The sequence below is a fragment of the Gopherus evgoodei genome, chromosome 2, assembly GCF_007399415.2.
Source record: "Gopherus evgoodei ecotype Sinaloan lineage chromosome 2, rGopEvg1_v1.p, whole genome shotgun sequence".
Classification (NCBI taxonomy): domain Eukaryota; kingdom Metazoa; phylum Chordata; order Testudines; family Testudinidae; genus Gopherus; species Gopherus evgoodei.
Window position 1 is genome coordinate 211623157 of NC_044323.1, and position 12950 is coordinate 211636106.

General features: G+C 41.9%; 1 protein-coding gene across 3 annotated transcripts; it reads right to left on the reverse strand.

Annotated features, from left to right (window-relative positions):
- Positions 1 to 997: 997 nt before the first annotated feature.
- Positions 998 to 8964, reverse strand: ADCYAP1 (adenylate cyclase activating polypeptide 1). 3 transcript variants are annotated; one of them, XM_030552866.1, is made up of 5 exons: positions 8765 to 8964; positions 7758 to 7865; positions 4896 to 5090; positions 4340 to 4435; positions 998 to 3476 (listed from the first exon to the last, which is right to left on the reverse strand). In XM_030552866.1, the coding sequence occupies exons 2-5, from the start codon at positions 7856 to 7858 to the stop codon at positions 3293 to 3295; spliced, it is 576 nt and encodes a 191-aa protein (XP_030408726.1). In that variant the 5' UTR covers positions 7859 to 7865; positions 8765 to 8964; the 3' UTR covers positions 998 to 3292. The 3 variants fall into 3 exon arrangements, with proteins under 3 accessions (XP_030408726.1, XP_030408725.1, XP_030408727.1); XM_030552865.1 differs by having other exon boundaries at positions 8175 to 8962; XM_030552867.1 differs by having other exon boundaries at positions 4896 to 5030; positions 8175 to 8955.
- Positions 8965 to 12950: the final 3986 nt, after the last annotated feature.

Consider the following 12950-nt stretch of genomic DNA (forward strand, 5'->3'; position numbering starts at 1 on the left):
TAAGTGCCCCTTCTGAGGTTTGAACAGCACATTTGTGTGTTCTCAGAAAGAAAAAATTAGTTTAAACTAAATTGCTGGGCGTTTCCCAAAATATTTAAGTACAGTCATAAAATTTAGGACTGGAAGGGAACTCAATAGGTCCCTGAGCTACTATAGCAATAATGATCATAGACATGCACAAAGTGATGTCAGTATTTTCCAGTTATTCTTGAAATGTTTAACTGAAGATTTCCCTGTAGAATTTTCTGATATGGACTTTGTACTGACAAACCAGCCTGCAAATACTGTTATATATATCTATCTAGATATATAGATATAGATGATATAGATATAGATATATATAGCTACTAGACACATTTCTATTTAAGAAAACTAATTAACTCTTCATGTGCTACAGTATACCTATTTTAATACAGCCAAGTTTTCACTTAGTATAATTTAAACCCAGTACAAGGGTGTTGCCCTTCCCCAGGACAATATTACAAAGTATATTTTTGTGTACCAGAATGTTCATTGAAGGAGTTTAGGTGAAAAGTATAAGCAATTCCTAAGTATAGAAATTGTTACAATACTATGGTGGGGGCGGGAGACTATTCTAAGACATTGGTTGGTTTTTGTCTGTAAATTTTAGGAAAGCTTATTTATCTAATGTGCATGAAGCTTGATTTTTCTACTTCAGTAATTACTTGTTAGTCTACTTGAATATAGAAATAACCCACCAATAAAAGATTAGAGGACATCTGATGAAAATATGTGGAGGCTTAGTTGAAAAAAAAAAAGATATTCCAGACATAAAAAATGTTAGAAAATATTGCTTAAATTTAAACTAATTAAATAGATTTAAAATGAAATACAGTTTTCACTGTTAAATGCTAGATTTCTCCCCCAAACATTAGACAAAGTTGCATTGTTTACAAAAATTTATTAATACAAACTTTACACACTTTATATAACAGTTATCAAAGTCCTAGTTATATATATCATGTGTGTAATAATACTTTAATTTATTTTTATATTCAGTTGCACACAAAATAAGATCTGCAAGACTAACATCTACCTAAATTATCACTGTATCTCAAATCTGCTCCGTTTTAGTAAGGCTGTTGGCTTTTCTAAAAATTAAACAGAGGATAACCTATGTGATCACTTTATAATGCTTGCAACTAGCCATTGAACTCGAAATGATAGTTCATAAATAAAACGTCAATAGAGCCCTATTTCATTATACCACAGCTGACACAAATACAGCAACATCTGCCGATTATCCAAGAACAAATAATTTAAGACTAAAATGCAAGCTGATGTGTTGCAGCATAGTAGGGCCACTAAATAGCCATCTGTGAATTCGTGGCGATTTAAAAGGCGAAGAAAGGCACGAAACGCTGCAAACTGCATCCTGCGTCACATTGCCTGAGGAGAATGCAAAATTAAAGTAAGATTGATTTTCATACACACTTCTCAGGCATAGATCGAATGCCTGTGTGCTAGCGCTGTTTGCAATAAACTCCGCTGGCACTCGCTATCCCGCCTGGGATTGCAAACTCAATTCTGTTTTCTTTGATTTATTACTTAACACTGATTAGACTGGTAAAGGAAAATGAAAAGTCTTTTAAATTTTACAAGTGGCTTTTCTTTTTAAGCAACCGAAGACTGCAATTTAGGGCTGGTTATTTTCCTTCAAAAGATTCCTCTAGCATATGGTTAGGGATCTGAAAGGAAACATACGTACATGTCCTCTTTAGTCACCTTTCGAGGAGAAGGAATGGAAAGTTCCCTCGGGCAGGTTTGGTTTGTCTTTTCCCCAGAAGGAAAGCTATTAATCCGTACATATAAAGATGAAGTTGAAATGATTCATCGGTTATTAGAAACTACACATTCTATTATGACAAAAGTTTGTTTTATGAAATACCTTTTACTAAGCAATAAGCCATAATGTAGAAAAATACATTTTACCTCCAAACTCAATAAACAAGAACAAAACTTTAGTTGTAGTGCATAATTATTTAGTGGTAGCTACAACAGGGGTTCCTAAACTTTTACAATAAGAGCTTGCATCAAACAGAACAAAAGAGTGAGAGGCGTTCACAACTTTAAATTGAAAATAATAAGTGACTCAGATGGGAAACCGTGCATAAATAGTGCAAGACAGGTCGGGAGGAGGAAGGGTCTACAAGAAAACAACAAAGGAAAGGAGCAACTCCGCTTGAAAAATTCAAAGGAGAGAATCCTAGTCATTTCACATGATGAGAGGCATGGACAGCACTGGAGAGTAACACATTATACTTTGCATCAAGTTCCAATACCGAGCTGCCGACGGTCAGTTAGGTAGTGGATTTAAAGTGGAATTGTCTCGTGTTACCCAGACCCTCTGGCAGCCTAAAACCACGCATTCATTAGGGGCACCTCCTCTCTGATCTGTGCTCTATCACTTCTAGTATTGAAATTTCAAATGGTTTCCAATCGCTCTAATTTCTGGTTGGCTTTATTCTGTAGCTATGCCCAATCAGTTAGAAGAACAATGAATGGGGCTAAATATTTTTCCCCCTCCAATTGTCAGAGATGCACAATTTTGACAGAGCTGTTTCACCACAGGAGAATTATTTTCTAAGCTCAGTGTTTGAGAGACACAAATACATATAAAAGTGGAACCAAAGAAAGCAGAAAAATTGAAATCTTTCGCAAGGGGGAGGCAGTGCCCCCTTAAAATAGGCTAGTGGCAAAGGAGCCTGTCTTGAGACTCACGGGGGGCAGGGGGTAAGAATCTGCTTCAGCAATTCTTCCAAATCATTATCACCATAATCCCCTTGTAGTGGGGCATCAGTGTCTATGTACAGTAGCAAATGGTGACTATTAATGTCTTCGACCCTGTTATGGATAAAAATACTATCCTTTTAATTTCACTTACAAAAATAGGAGCAATATTCAAACAATGATTGTCTTTTTTTCTATTTATTTTATATAAAAACATAAACAGCTCAGGCGAATTTTTTTTGTTCTTGTGCAGGCTTTATATGAAGAATTGTTCTCTATCAGTAGTATTTATATATATATATTTATATATTATATATAACTTAATGATTGGTCCACAAAGTAGATCTGTGCGTTTCTCTAGTGCTTTTATACAAAAAGAAAAACAATATTATTATCAAAATATTCATTTAATGGCTTTACTTCATACATAAATACATGTTTAGATAACACAGGAGCGGTGATTGTTCAGTCACTTTGGAAATGACTTTTGTTTTTCTCTTTTTAGGGCTCTGTATACACAGGAGTGGTGGGTGACTCAGCGCTACAAATAGGCTACTCGGCGTCCTTTGTTTTTAACTCTTTGTTTATACCTTTTCCCCAAGACCGCTGCCAAGTATTTCTTGACAGCCATTTGTTTCCGGTAGCGGCTGTAGCTGTCTGTGAAGATGCCATCCGAGTGCCGTTTGGAGAGCGGTTCCGAGTCGTCCTCCAGGCCACTGGCACCGCTGCAAAGCAAAGGACAGTTGCAACATCTGGATCCATTCCCCTGTCCTGCCTGCACTTTGGAGGCCTTCCCTGCTTTGCATTTTGGCTCTGGGAACTCCGGGGCTGCTTTAACCTTTCCAGATTATTATGATTATGTGTCATTTAGGGAAAGCTGTATTTGTTTTGTTTGTTTTTCCAAAGCTATTCGATTCGGGGGAGGGCGGGAATGAAGAAACTAAAGCAACATGTAGACCTCAGGGAGGCAGAACAAAACAAAGAATCTATCTAAACACGCGGTGAAGTTGATATCTGATCATAATATAAGCCGACAGTCGGGAGACAATATATTCATGGCATGAATTATTCATTATGAATATGTAATCTATTTCCCCATGGGCTTTATTAAAATGTTACCTTCTGCCGAAATGATCTTCATTACGCTGGGCTTGCCGTGTGCCAGGATGTCTGACTTTAAACGGGTTTTGTTTAAGCCCCGCTACACGGAAATGTGGTGAATTCTATTCTTTACAGTGGAGAGCTTTGTTAAAATACCCAGAGCTACATCTACAACTGATCTCTTGTTGCAGTTCTTTCCACCGGCTATAGCCTGAATCTTTGGGCTACCGGACTTTCTTTACAATGACCAGATTTTTATCATCAACTAGCCATCTGGGTTTTTCACTGTACCTTTCACTTGGGGTCAGAGAATGAGATCGAGCAAAAACCCTGGTGGATTTTGACATTTTCCAACTGGGTTTGTTGCTTAGTGCGCGAAACACCAACCACACAGCGAGCGTAACAATTATACACCGGTGGCACATTACGCGTGGTTTAATAGATGATTTCCTCTTAACGTGAAATAAATAACAAATAAAAGTCTTACCCGACCCGTTTGGCCATCAAAGAATGCAGGTATTTCCTAGCGGATAGTTGACCCAGGACTCTCCTGTAGGCTTTGTTAAATATCCCATCGGCGTGCCTAAGTAGGAAACAAAGATCAAACACAGGAAGAAAGATCAGTGTCCAAAGCCTGGGGACCGGACCTCAGCAGCCCCTCGCTCCAAGGAGGGATAGCGGAAGGAAGCCCCTGGCTGGCTGGTGGCTTTATGTACCCTGAGTGCAGAGGGCGGCCTCCGCCTTAGGACCCCCTGGGACAGCAGGGCCCTCCCAGCCACCAGGCTCATTTCCTGAGCGCAGCGCTCGCCTGGCGAGTCTGGTGTGTTTCCAGGAGTGCCATCACTAGTCCTTCCGCGGCCAGCCTGCTTCCCCACCCCTCCCCGCCTGCTTGGAGGTAAGGGGCTCTTTTCCTCTCCTCCAGCCTTTATTCGGGCGGCAGGGCACGGAGGGAGAGATGTGTTGCGGCTCTTTTGCATGGGATTGACTAGGATCGTTTTGCTCCAGCGCAAGTCATAATTCCACCAAGAGGCTCCCATATTCACCTCTTTTCCGGTGGGTAGTACAGGGTGTACATGTCGTCTATCATGGAGGAAGGGTTTGCTATGCCAAGGGGGTCGTTGTCAAAGGCGAAATCCTGCAGCGTGTTTCCATCCTCGTCATACACTTCATCTTCCAGCCTAGCCCGGAAAGCAAAGGGCAAGAATTCAGACGCATGTGGCGGTGCCTCCTGGGAAATCCTATATATAGGAGCATTTGATCAATGTTATTCAGGGCTACTCCTCTGCCTGGGACCTATTGGGTTTTAATATGGGCACTTCCGAAGCTGGACTGAAGGCCCTGCTAGAGGAGCCCACAGACAGGATTACACCTACCCCTTTATCCCCCCCTTCATTTCATCCCCCCACCTCCTCATCAGCGTAAAATCAGGCGCGGGAGAAAGACCCAAGCAAACCAAGCTGCTGCTAGGGTGGGGCCAGAAACAAGTCCAGGGGCTGCCAAGGAAGCAGCTGATCACTACCCACCTTTCCCAGCACGAATCCTGATCGCTTTCCAAACTACATACTGAGGGTATGGCTACATTTGGAATTTCAAAGCGCTTTGAAGTGTGAGTGTAGTCAGAGCGGCAGGCTGGGAGAGAGCTCTCCCAGCGCTGCATGTAAACCACATCCCTTACGGGTGTAGCGTGCAGCGCTGGGAGCCACGCTCCCAGCGCTGCTGCCCTGATTACCTTGATGCTTTACAGCGCTGTATCTTGCAGCACTCAGGGGGGTGTTTTTTCACACCCCAGTTCAGCGCTGTAAAGTGTGAGTGTAGCCAAGCCCTCAGGCGCGCGTGGGGGCTATAAGTTAAGTGAGACAAGAAGAACAGCGCTTCCCACTGTAGGGCACCCGCTTTCTCTAGTTCCCCGTCTTCCCAGATTGATCAGAAGCTCTGCAGTTAGCAAATGACTGCTCCACCTTTCTCACAGCAAGTGTGATCGGGGTGGGGCTTGTGTTTGTTTGTGTTTTTCGTTGAATGGTGTCTCTGTCCTTGAAGATCGCTTGAGTTTTGTTTGTGTGTGTGTGTGTGTGTGTGTGTGTGTGTGCGCGCGCGCGGCAAGATGTAGGTCACTGAACTTTTCAGGCAGCTATTTTTGTCTCCGAGCTCTGGCAGGGAGATTAATAATAGATGCGTGTAAAGTGTTTCGCTCCTGTTAATTCAGGCGCTTGAATAAACCGAGCCAGGTCCCCTCAAACGAATGGCCCCTCTCACCCCACTTAACGCCCCCTGGAAGGACTGGCCATTTATGCGGGGACGGCTCCCCCAGCTCTGGCAGCCTAGGGCCCTGCGGCGAGGCTGACCTGAATCCCAAAGCCCTGGGTAACGCTTTGGGTCGTTTAAGGCCATTCCGGAGCGTGTGCTGCCCCGCACCCAAGGGCCAGTTCCGACCGTTCACATGCGCTCCAGAGTGAGTTTCGCAGTTCAGATGTTGCATGCACATTAGTGCTGAACCACGAGAGTGTCCCCTGTGGGACTTGGCGGAATAAATAGAGCTGCATAATTTTCCGAGGGAGCTAAGATAGGTGGATCGGAAAAGCTCCCCCGTGCTTCTGTTGTAAGAAGCGCTGCTTGTTAAGGGAAGCCAGATTTACAGCAGGCTAGAGCCAGAAGTAGATTGATTGCCGCTGTGTAAAGCTTCACTCTCTCCTATTAAGTGGGAAATCGTCCTTTGTTGCATAGGTTTGGACTGGAGGCTGATCCTACACTCGGCTCAATAGACGAGGCTAGTTCTGAAATCCTGGCAGCTCTACTCCAGTGTGTTAACAATCCTGCTCCGAGTCAAGTGAGCGCGAGAGAGTCTTACGGAATCCTGAACCTGAGTACTACAGTAGCCCCCCTCTCCCCTCGAGCGAACTTTAAAAAAACGGATCCAGAATTTAGTACTTAAAGAACTTTAACCAATAATACAGATTGGGGGCAGATTCTACCCGGCTATGATACAGGATTTTAATTCTAGAACGTATCTAGATCTATATTAGAGAGAGAACAGAGAGGGATATTATATGTATTGTAAAACTAAGTTTTATCTATGTCTATACATATTCCTTAATACCTAGTAAACGCTTCTGCCAGAAATGTGTCATTACAATCTTTTTCTAACTGTATGCTTCAAAATGCTTTCATCTAGGTACTGTCTATCCTGCAAGTACCTGTCAACTCTGTGTTAGCAGGTTATCGCCACTCAAGTTAGGCTCAGAGGAGGCCGGAAATATATCTATAATATATTATTGCACTGTAGTGCATATAGAAAAATTGATTCACTAAAAGGCTAATCAGCTTTTTCCTCTAAGGCTCACCCTGCCTTCTGTGATTCATTCAGGACCACAGTTAGAAATCGAATTGTTTCACCAAGACCAAAGTCAGATGTTTTCTCTGTTATTTAGGAGAAAGGGAGATAAGAATAAGACAGGCGTGTGTAGGGAATAATACAGCATAAGATCCTTCAGGCTAACATGACTTGATGGAAGCAAGGGGCTAGTCCATTAAACCCTCTATCTCCTGGAGAACGTAAGAATTTATTGTAGTTTCCCTGCCACAGAATCTAAATTGGACTTTTAATCAAGCAGCCCCATTGTCTTTTCCCCGCTCCCCAAGAAGGTAGATGGAGTCGGTAAATAGGAGGTGGTGAAGGTTTGCGCTTTAGTTTTTCTTTCTGAATGCTTTACATTGCTTGGAAGAGCTCTACTCCGTTAGCAAGAGAGAGAGAATAAAAGCTACCTGACACACACAGAGTCCAGGAGACAACTACCTGCCAATGCTCTCTGCTAGCTATTACCAAGATGCAGGGGTATAACTGACGGGGAAAGCCAGGGATGCGAGTCTTGCACGGATTGGGAAGAGGGAGGGATAAAGAAGGTACCTACCTTAGCGCAGGGTATTGAAATCCAGCAGCAGGTGAGCAGTAGACGCTGCAGTGCATTATTATCCCATAGACCAGTAGTGCTAGGATCGCTTTGCTACACATTGCCACTCTGTGTGTAAGGGAAGAAAAAAAAACAGTAGTCAAAATGCTCCCCTCACTCTCTCTTTCCCCTCTAGCTTTGCCACTAGCAAAATCTAACTGGTCAGAAATCAAGTCTTAAGTGTTCTCGATTTAACAACAAAACGTGTGCGCGATTTGTGTGGAGACGTTTGTCTTCAATTACAACCAGACACAACCCCCACTTCCCAGCACACAGCGCGCGCGCGCACACACACACACACACACAAAGTGCCTGGGCTAACGAAACCCGATCTCTTGGCTTAAAGCTGCTGAGATGCCTGCGATACATTTTCCTTACCATTAAACTCTTAACACCCGGTACTAAGAGCGTTTGGCTGCGCAATTAAAGGGTAGATTTAAAAAAAAACTCTCTCCCAAGTTTCAGCCGAAATAGTTAAAACTCTTGTGGCGTCGCCTCTCTGACGGTCAAAGGAGCCGAAGGCAGAAAAGCAGCAGTTACTTGTCTTCTGGTTTAATGTGATCCGCTCAAAAAAGTTTGTAGGTAGCAGGCAGCACAGATCTGGAGTGGAGTCTGCCAGGGAAGGGACAGCAAGAAAGGGGGAGTAAGGGAAGGAGACAGAAGGGAGAAAGAGAGAAAAGAACACAAGAACGGAAAAGAGAAAGCCAAGAGGAGGGAGAGAGAGAGCGAGGACGGGAAGCAGAAGCAGGCTGTGCTAGAGCTGCTGTCAGTGAGATGTTCTCTTCCCCAGATCTTTCCCTTCACTGAGATGCTTCTCGCTTCAGCTGCTGCTTTCTCCTTCTTGCTCTGTGACTCCAAAGTTGACCAACCTTCCGCAGCTCGTTTTTTTTATGCAATTAGCAACAAAATCTTTGCAAACACCCTGCTTTATCAAGAGCCCTCTTTGTAAACATCGGTCTGCATGTTACCTTTAAGGGCGGCAGTGTAGTTTGTTGCACTGTTGTGGCGTTCGGATTTTTATTCATGAATCAAATGAGGTTTTTTTTTTTCAGTCACGTAATAATCGGGTATCAGAAAAGACGTCACCACCTCAATTCCTCAAGGAACATAACAATTCTGTGCCGTCCTCGCGGATGATCTGATCGAGAGTCATAAGCTTCTCATAAACACTTTAACTCACACTTCTTTTTTTTTTTACACAGAGCTCTAGAAGACTTAATGCTTGTCGAGTTCTCCCTGATTCAAGTTGTGGGAAGGCATAATAGGCTGCTGAGGAAATTTTAGGCTTTTTACAGATCCCATCCTCAAGGGTGGTCTCAGTAGCCTAACCACAGAGCAGCTCTATTTGAAAAGATGAGCTCTGATGTGATAACTTCTATATAAATTCGTTTGGCAAAGCCCAGGATTCTAATGTGGTACATATGTTCCCTTCAACGGGACAATTAAATGAAGAAATACGCTCGCGTTCTTATTGTTGTTATTGTTATAAAGGCTGTTTGAAGTCCTGGAGGCTTCTCAGTAATTTTCTAATTAGTTTGTAATTGACAGTTGCTGGCTGGTGGGTGGATTGATTAGCTGACGGCTCCCAATGTGGAACTGTCCAAATTCTGCGGTGCTGAACTGGGGAGATGTGGCAACCAAAAAACTGACTTGGAATAACATTTTCACCATTTGTTTTTTTATGCAGAGCTCCCAGATGGGTAGAGGAAAATTAGCAATGCCATAATTCAACCTATACAATTATGATGTCTCACAATCACTGTAGCAACAAAATATTTACAGCAAGCTATAGCCCGTTCCCGTCTGAGAGTGTCGTCACATTTTTCTGTGCGTGGGATTGGAAAACATCCCTTACTATTGGGGAAAACACGCCACAGGGTCGATACTGTCCTTTATTTGATGATACTGCATATTAATTTCGGCCACAAACGTCCCCATTAGAGGACTGAAATGATTAGAAATTCGCAAGCCCTGATTCACTTGTCACTGACAAGAACGGAGTGCAGCACATGTTACTTTTCAGGTCTAATTTTCACTGTGTCCCTTTTCCTTCCTGTCTCGTGTCTGCGATTCGAGCTCCTTGCAGGGCAGCAGAGGCAGACTGGAAAAGAGAGAGGATTTCCATTAAAAGTTCATTTGCTGAGGGACTCTTAAGGGAATCCCTCCGTTGGGAGGTCTCAATCCACCGATATTATCTTACTGAAAATGACGTAGAGGCATGAAAGCGCTGCGGGAAGACCACCGTCTGGCTTCCAGACCTCTTGATATTTCGATGATCTTCTTGCTCCCCCTCAACGGTAGAAATTCAGATTCATTTCCGAGAATTACCCAAAGAAATACAGACTGCAGGAGCCATTACAGTGCATTTTAATTATTTGGCTCATCAGCAGAGAATTCAGGAAGCAGCAATAATTTAGTCCTCCTGTTTCCTATTTCAGTGGTTTGGGTGAAACATGTTTAAATGAGCTATTTGAGCTCAAATCGATTTCTCAAAAACATACAATTACAATCCTATTATGATCATTAAATATTTCAGTATTTTCCTCGGGGTTCAGGAACTGGAACTTGAATGAAGTATTCCCTTAGCAATGGTAAGCTACGCGATTATGGAAAGGCTCAATATATAATACAACATTTGTGTACACAATTATTTTATAAACACTATGTTAAATACTATAATAGTCCTTTGGCAAACAACTACAAATATAAAACTTAAAGGATCCAATAATACTATAAGAATGAATGGGTGGGTGTTTTTTCCTGAGGGAAAAGAATAGCTGCTTGTTCCGATGATGAGGGGTTGCCTTGATAAGGTTGGGGTGAACCTATTAAAACTTCTAATCTTGCTTCTCCAATGCATTCCAAACTGTGTTGGATATAAAGAAATACTGGAATACGTTTAAGACTCTCCGGAAAAGGACACTCAATGTAAGTAGAGGGTGCCATCGTGTGGGGACTTAGTTATTTTCATGACCTATTAAAGAAAAAAATATATTTGGGGCCAAATCCTGACGTTCTCATTCAGTCTTTGCTTAATAGGTATTCAGGTAAAAAACACAGAGGCCAGAGGAGTTTGCCTGAACAAAAGCCCACTGAAGGCTTTGAGGTTTGATTTACAGCAAATATATTTATGCATAAATTCCCTTTAATTTATTCTTGCCCTCCAGATCCCTCAGCAGCTAGGAACAGATGTCATATTATTAAATCAACCTGCCAGGGAAATGTTTCCTCATTATCCCCTCCCACCTCAAATGTGGAATTTTTCTCCAAAATTACCCTGGCCCCAAGTTGAGGATGGCAAGATCCAGGCTTGGGCTAATAACAGCTTTTCTAGCACAAGAATGTCATGGCTTTAAGCCTGGTATCTTTCATTCCTGAGAGAGAGAACGAGCTCTATCGGGTTGGGAAAGGAAGATTTCTCCTGTTCTGAAGACAAGAATCCACTATATCAAACTTAAAAGATATTTTAGGTGATTTTTATTGATATGTATTAAATTGTTTTTCCTCCCTCTGACTCTGCAGTGGTAAGCAGGGTAACTAAAGCATCTACCTATCCAGAGAGAGGGATACAAGAAATACAAACGAAAAAAATTAAACTTTCAAACATTTTATTTTTTCCTTGTAATCTATATAGCGTATCCAGAATAAACCTTAGCATGCTGTGGTAAAAAGGTTTATGGACGCTCATTTAAGGTGAGCTGCAAAACTCATAAATGTCTTTGCCACTCCTGAGAAATCTAACGATCCCAAATTCATGCCAATAAAAACCTGTATAGCACACAGCTCCATCATGTATTCCATTCATGTGCATGCACATAATGTACACATATTACATTAGCAGTCTAGGTTGAAACAACAATAAAGGTTTGATTTTGGCCTGCCGAAGAAAGTAGATTCCAAGCTAACTCTGTAATTTGAAAGGGATTTAAGATTCACAATACTTGATCTTAGGTATCACATATAAAGCAACATCTGCACACAAACAGGTGAGCTAAGATTTTGGTGGTAGACTTTTCTTCACCTTCCTCCTATCACCTGAAATTAATCATTTTAATTTACCTGAATGCATCCTTTGTTTTTTCAAAATATTTCACAAAGTATATTTTTAAATTTCCATGGATATTTTTGTGGAGTTATAGATCCTCCAAGCCTGACACAATATGAATGTACTAACACCCTGAGGTGGATGGCTCTAAGGTTGTGGTGGTGGTGTCATAGATTTTCATTCAATCGTGCATATTTCATATTTATCTACATATGGTGGCTGGTGATTGAAGGGTAAATCTATTCATTTTTTCAAACCCTTTTTTAGATGTAAAGGCACAGGACTTTATGACAACATCAGAAGCAAGCCTTGTTATCAGTCTACAAGCCAGGAAGAAATCATATACATATATGAAGCCACAGCCATGCTTTCTCAGCAAGCCTACCCTTTGCTATATTTTCCACCGAAACTTGGACTGCAGTATTTGGAGCCTCTGGTTTCTCCATAAAATTCCACCAGTAAGTTTAAAATACAAAAGAATTAATTCTTTCCTCACAAAAAAAATCACGGGACAAAAGCACAAATTCTCCAGGGGGGCTGATCCAATACCATGTCTTTTACTAAACCTAATGCATCACACATTATTGTATCAGTGTCAAAACAAGCAGCTTAAAGCCGTTCTGTACTTTCTGGGCAAAGCACCTGCTTCCAGTTTTGAATCTCATCTGCATAGTGATAAACCACAACAATTCGTCTCTCACCCCCAGGACACCAACTCATCGCTCCATTCCCGTTTGCAGAACTGCATGGGAAATAGATGGAGTATTATTCTAGTTTGCAACCTCTTGCACAGTTTACACTGAAATTCATAACATCTGATCTATTACAAAAGGCTTCATCTCTCCTACCTAACTGTCCTTCGGAAAACCAGGCCAAATGATTCAGACAAGCATACAAAGGACAAACCAAAGAAGAGTTATTCATGGCATAATACTTTATTACTGCTAAAACGCCCAAGTTAATAAAGGATAAAATAGCACCTTCTGGACTAACAAAAATATGTACAGTGGGCCCATTTCTGCTGCTCTTAGTTACTCGGGATCAAACATAGGTGTAAGTGCACTGAACGGAATGAGACAGATCCTTTCTTCTGACAACCACTCTATGTC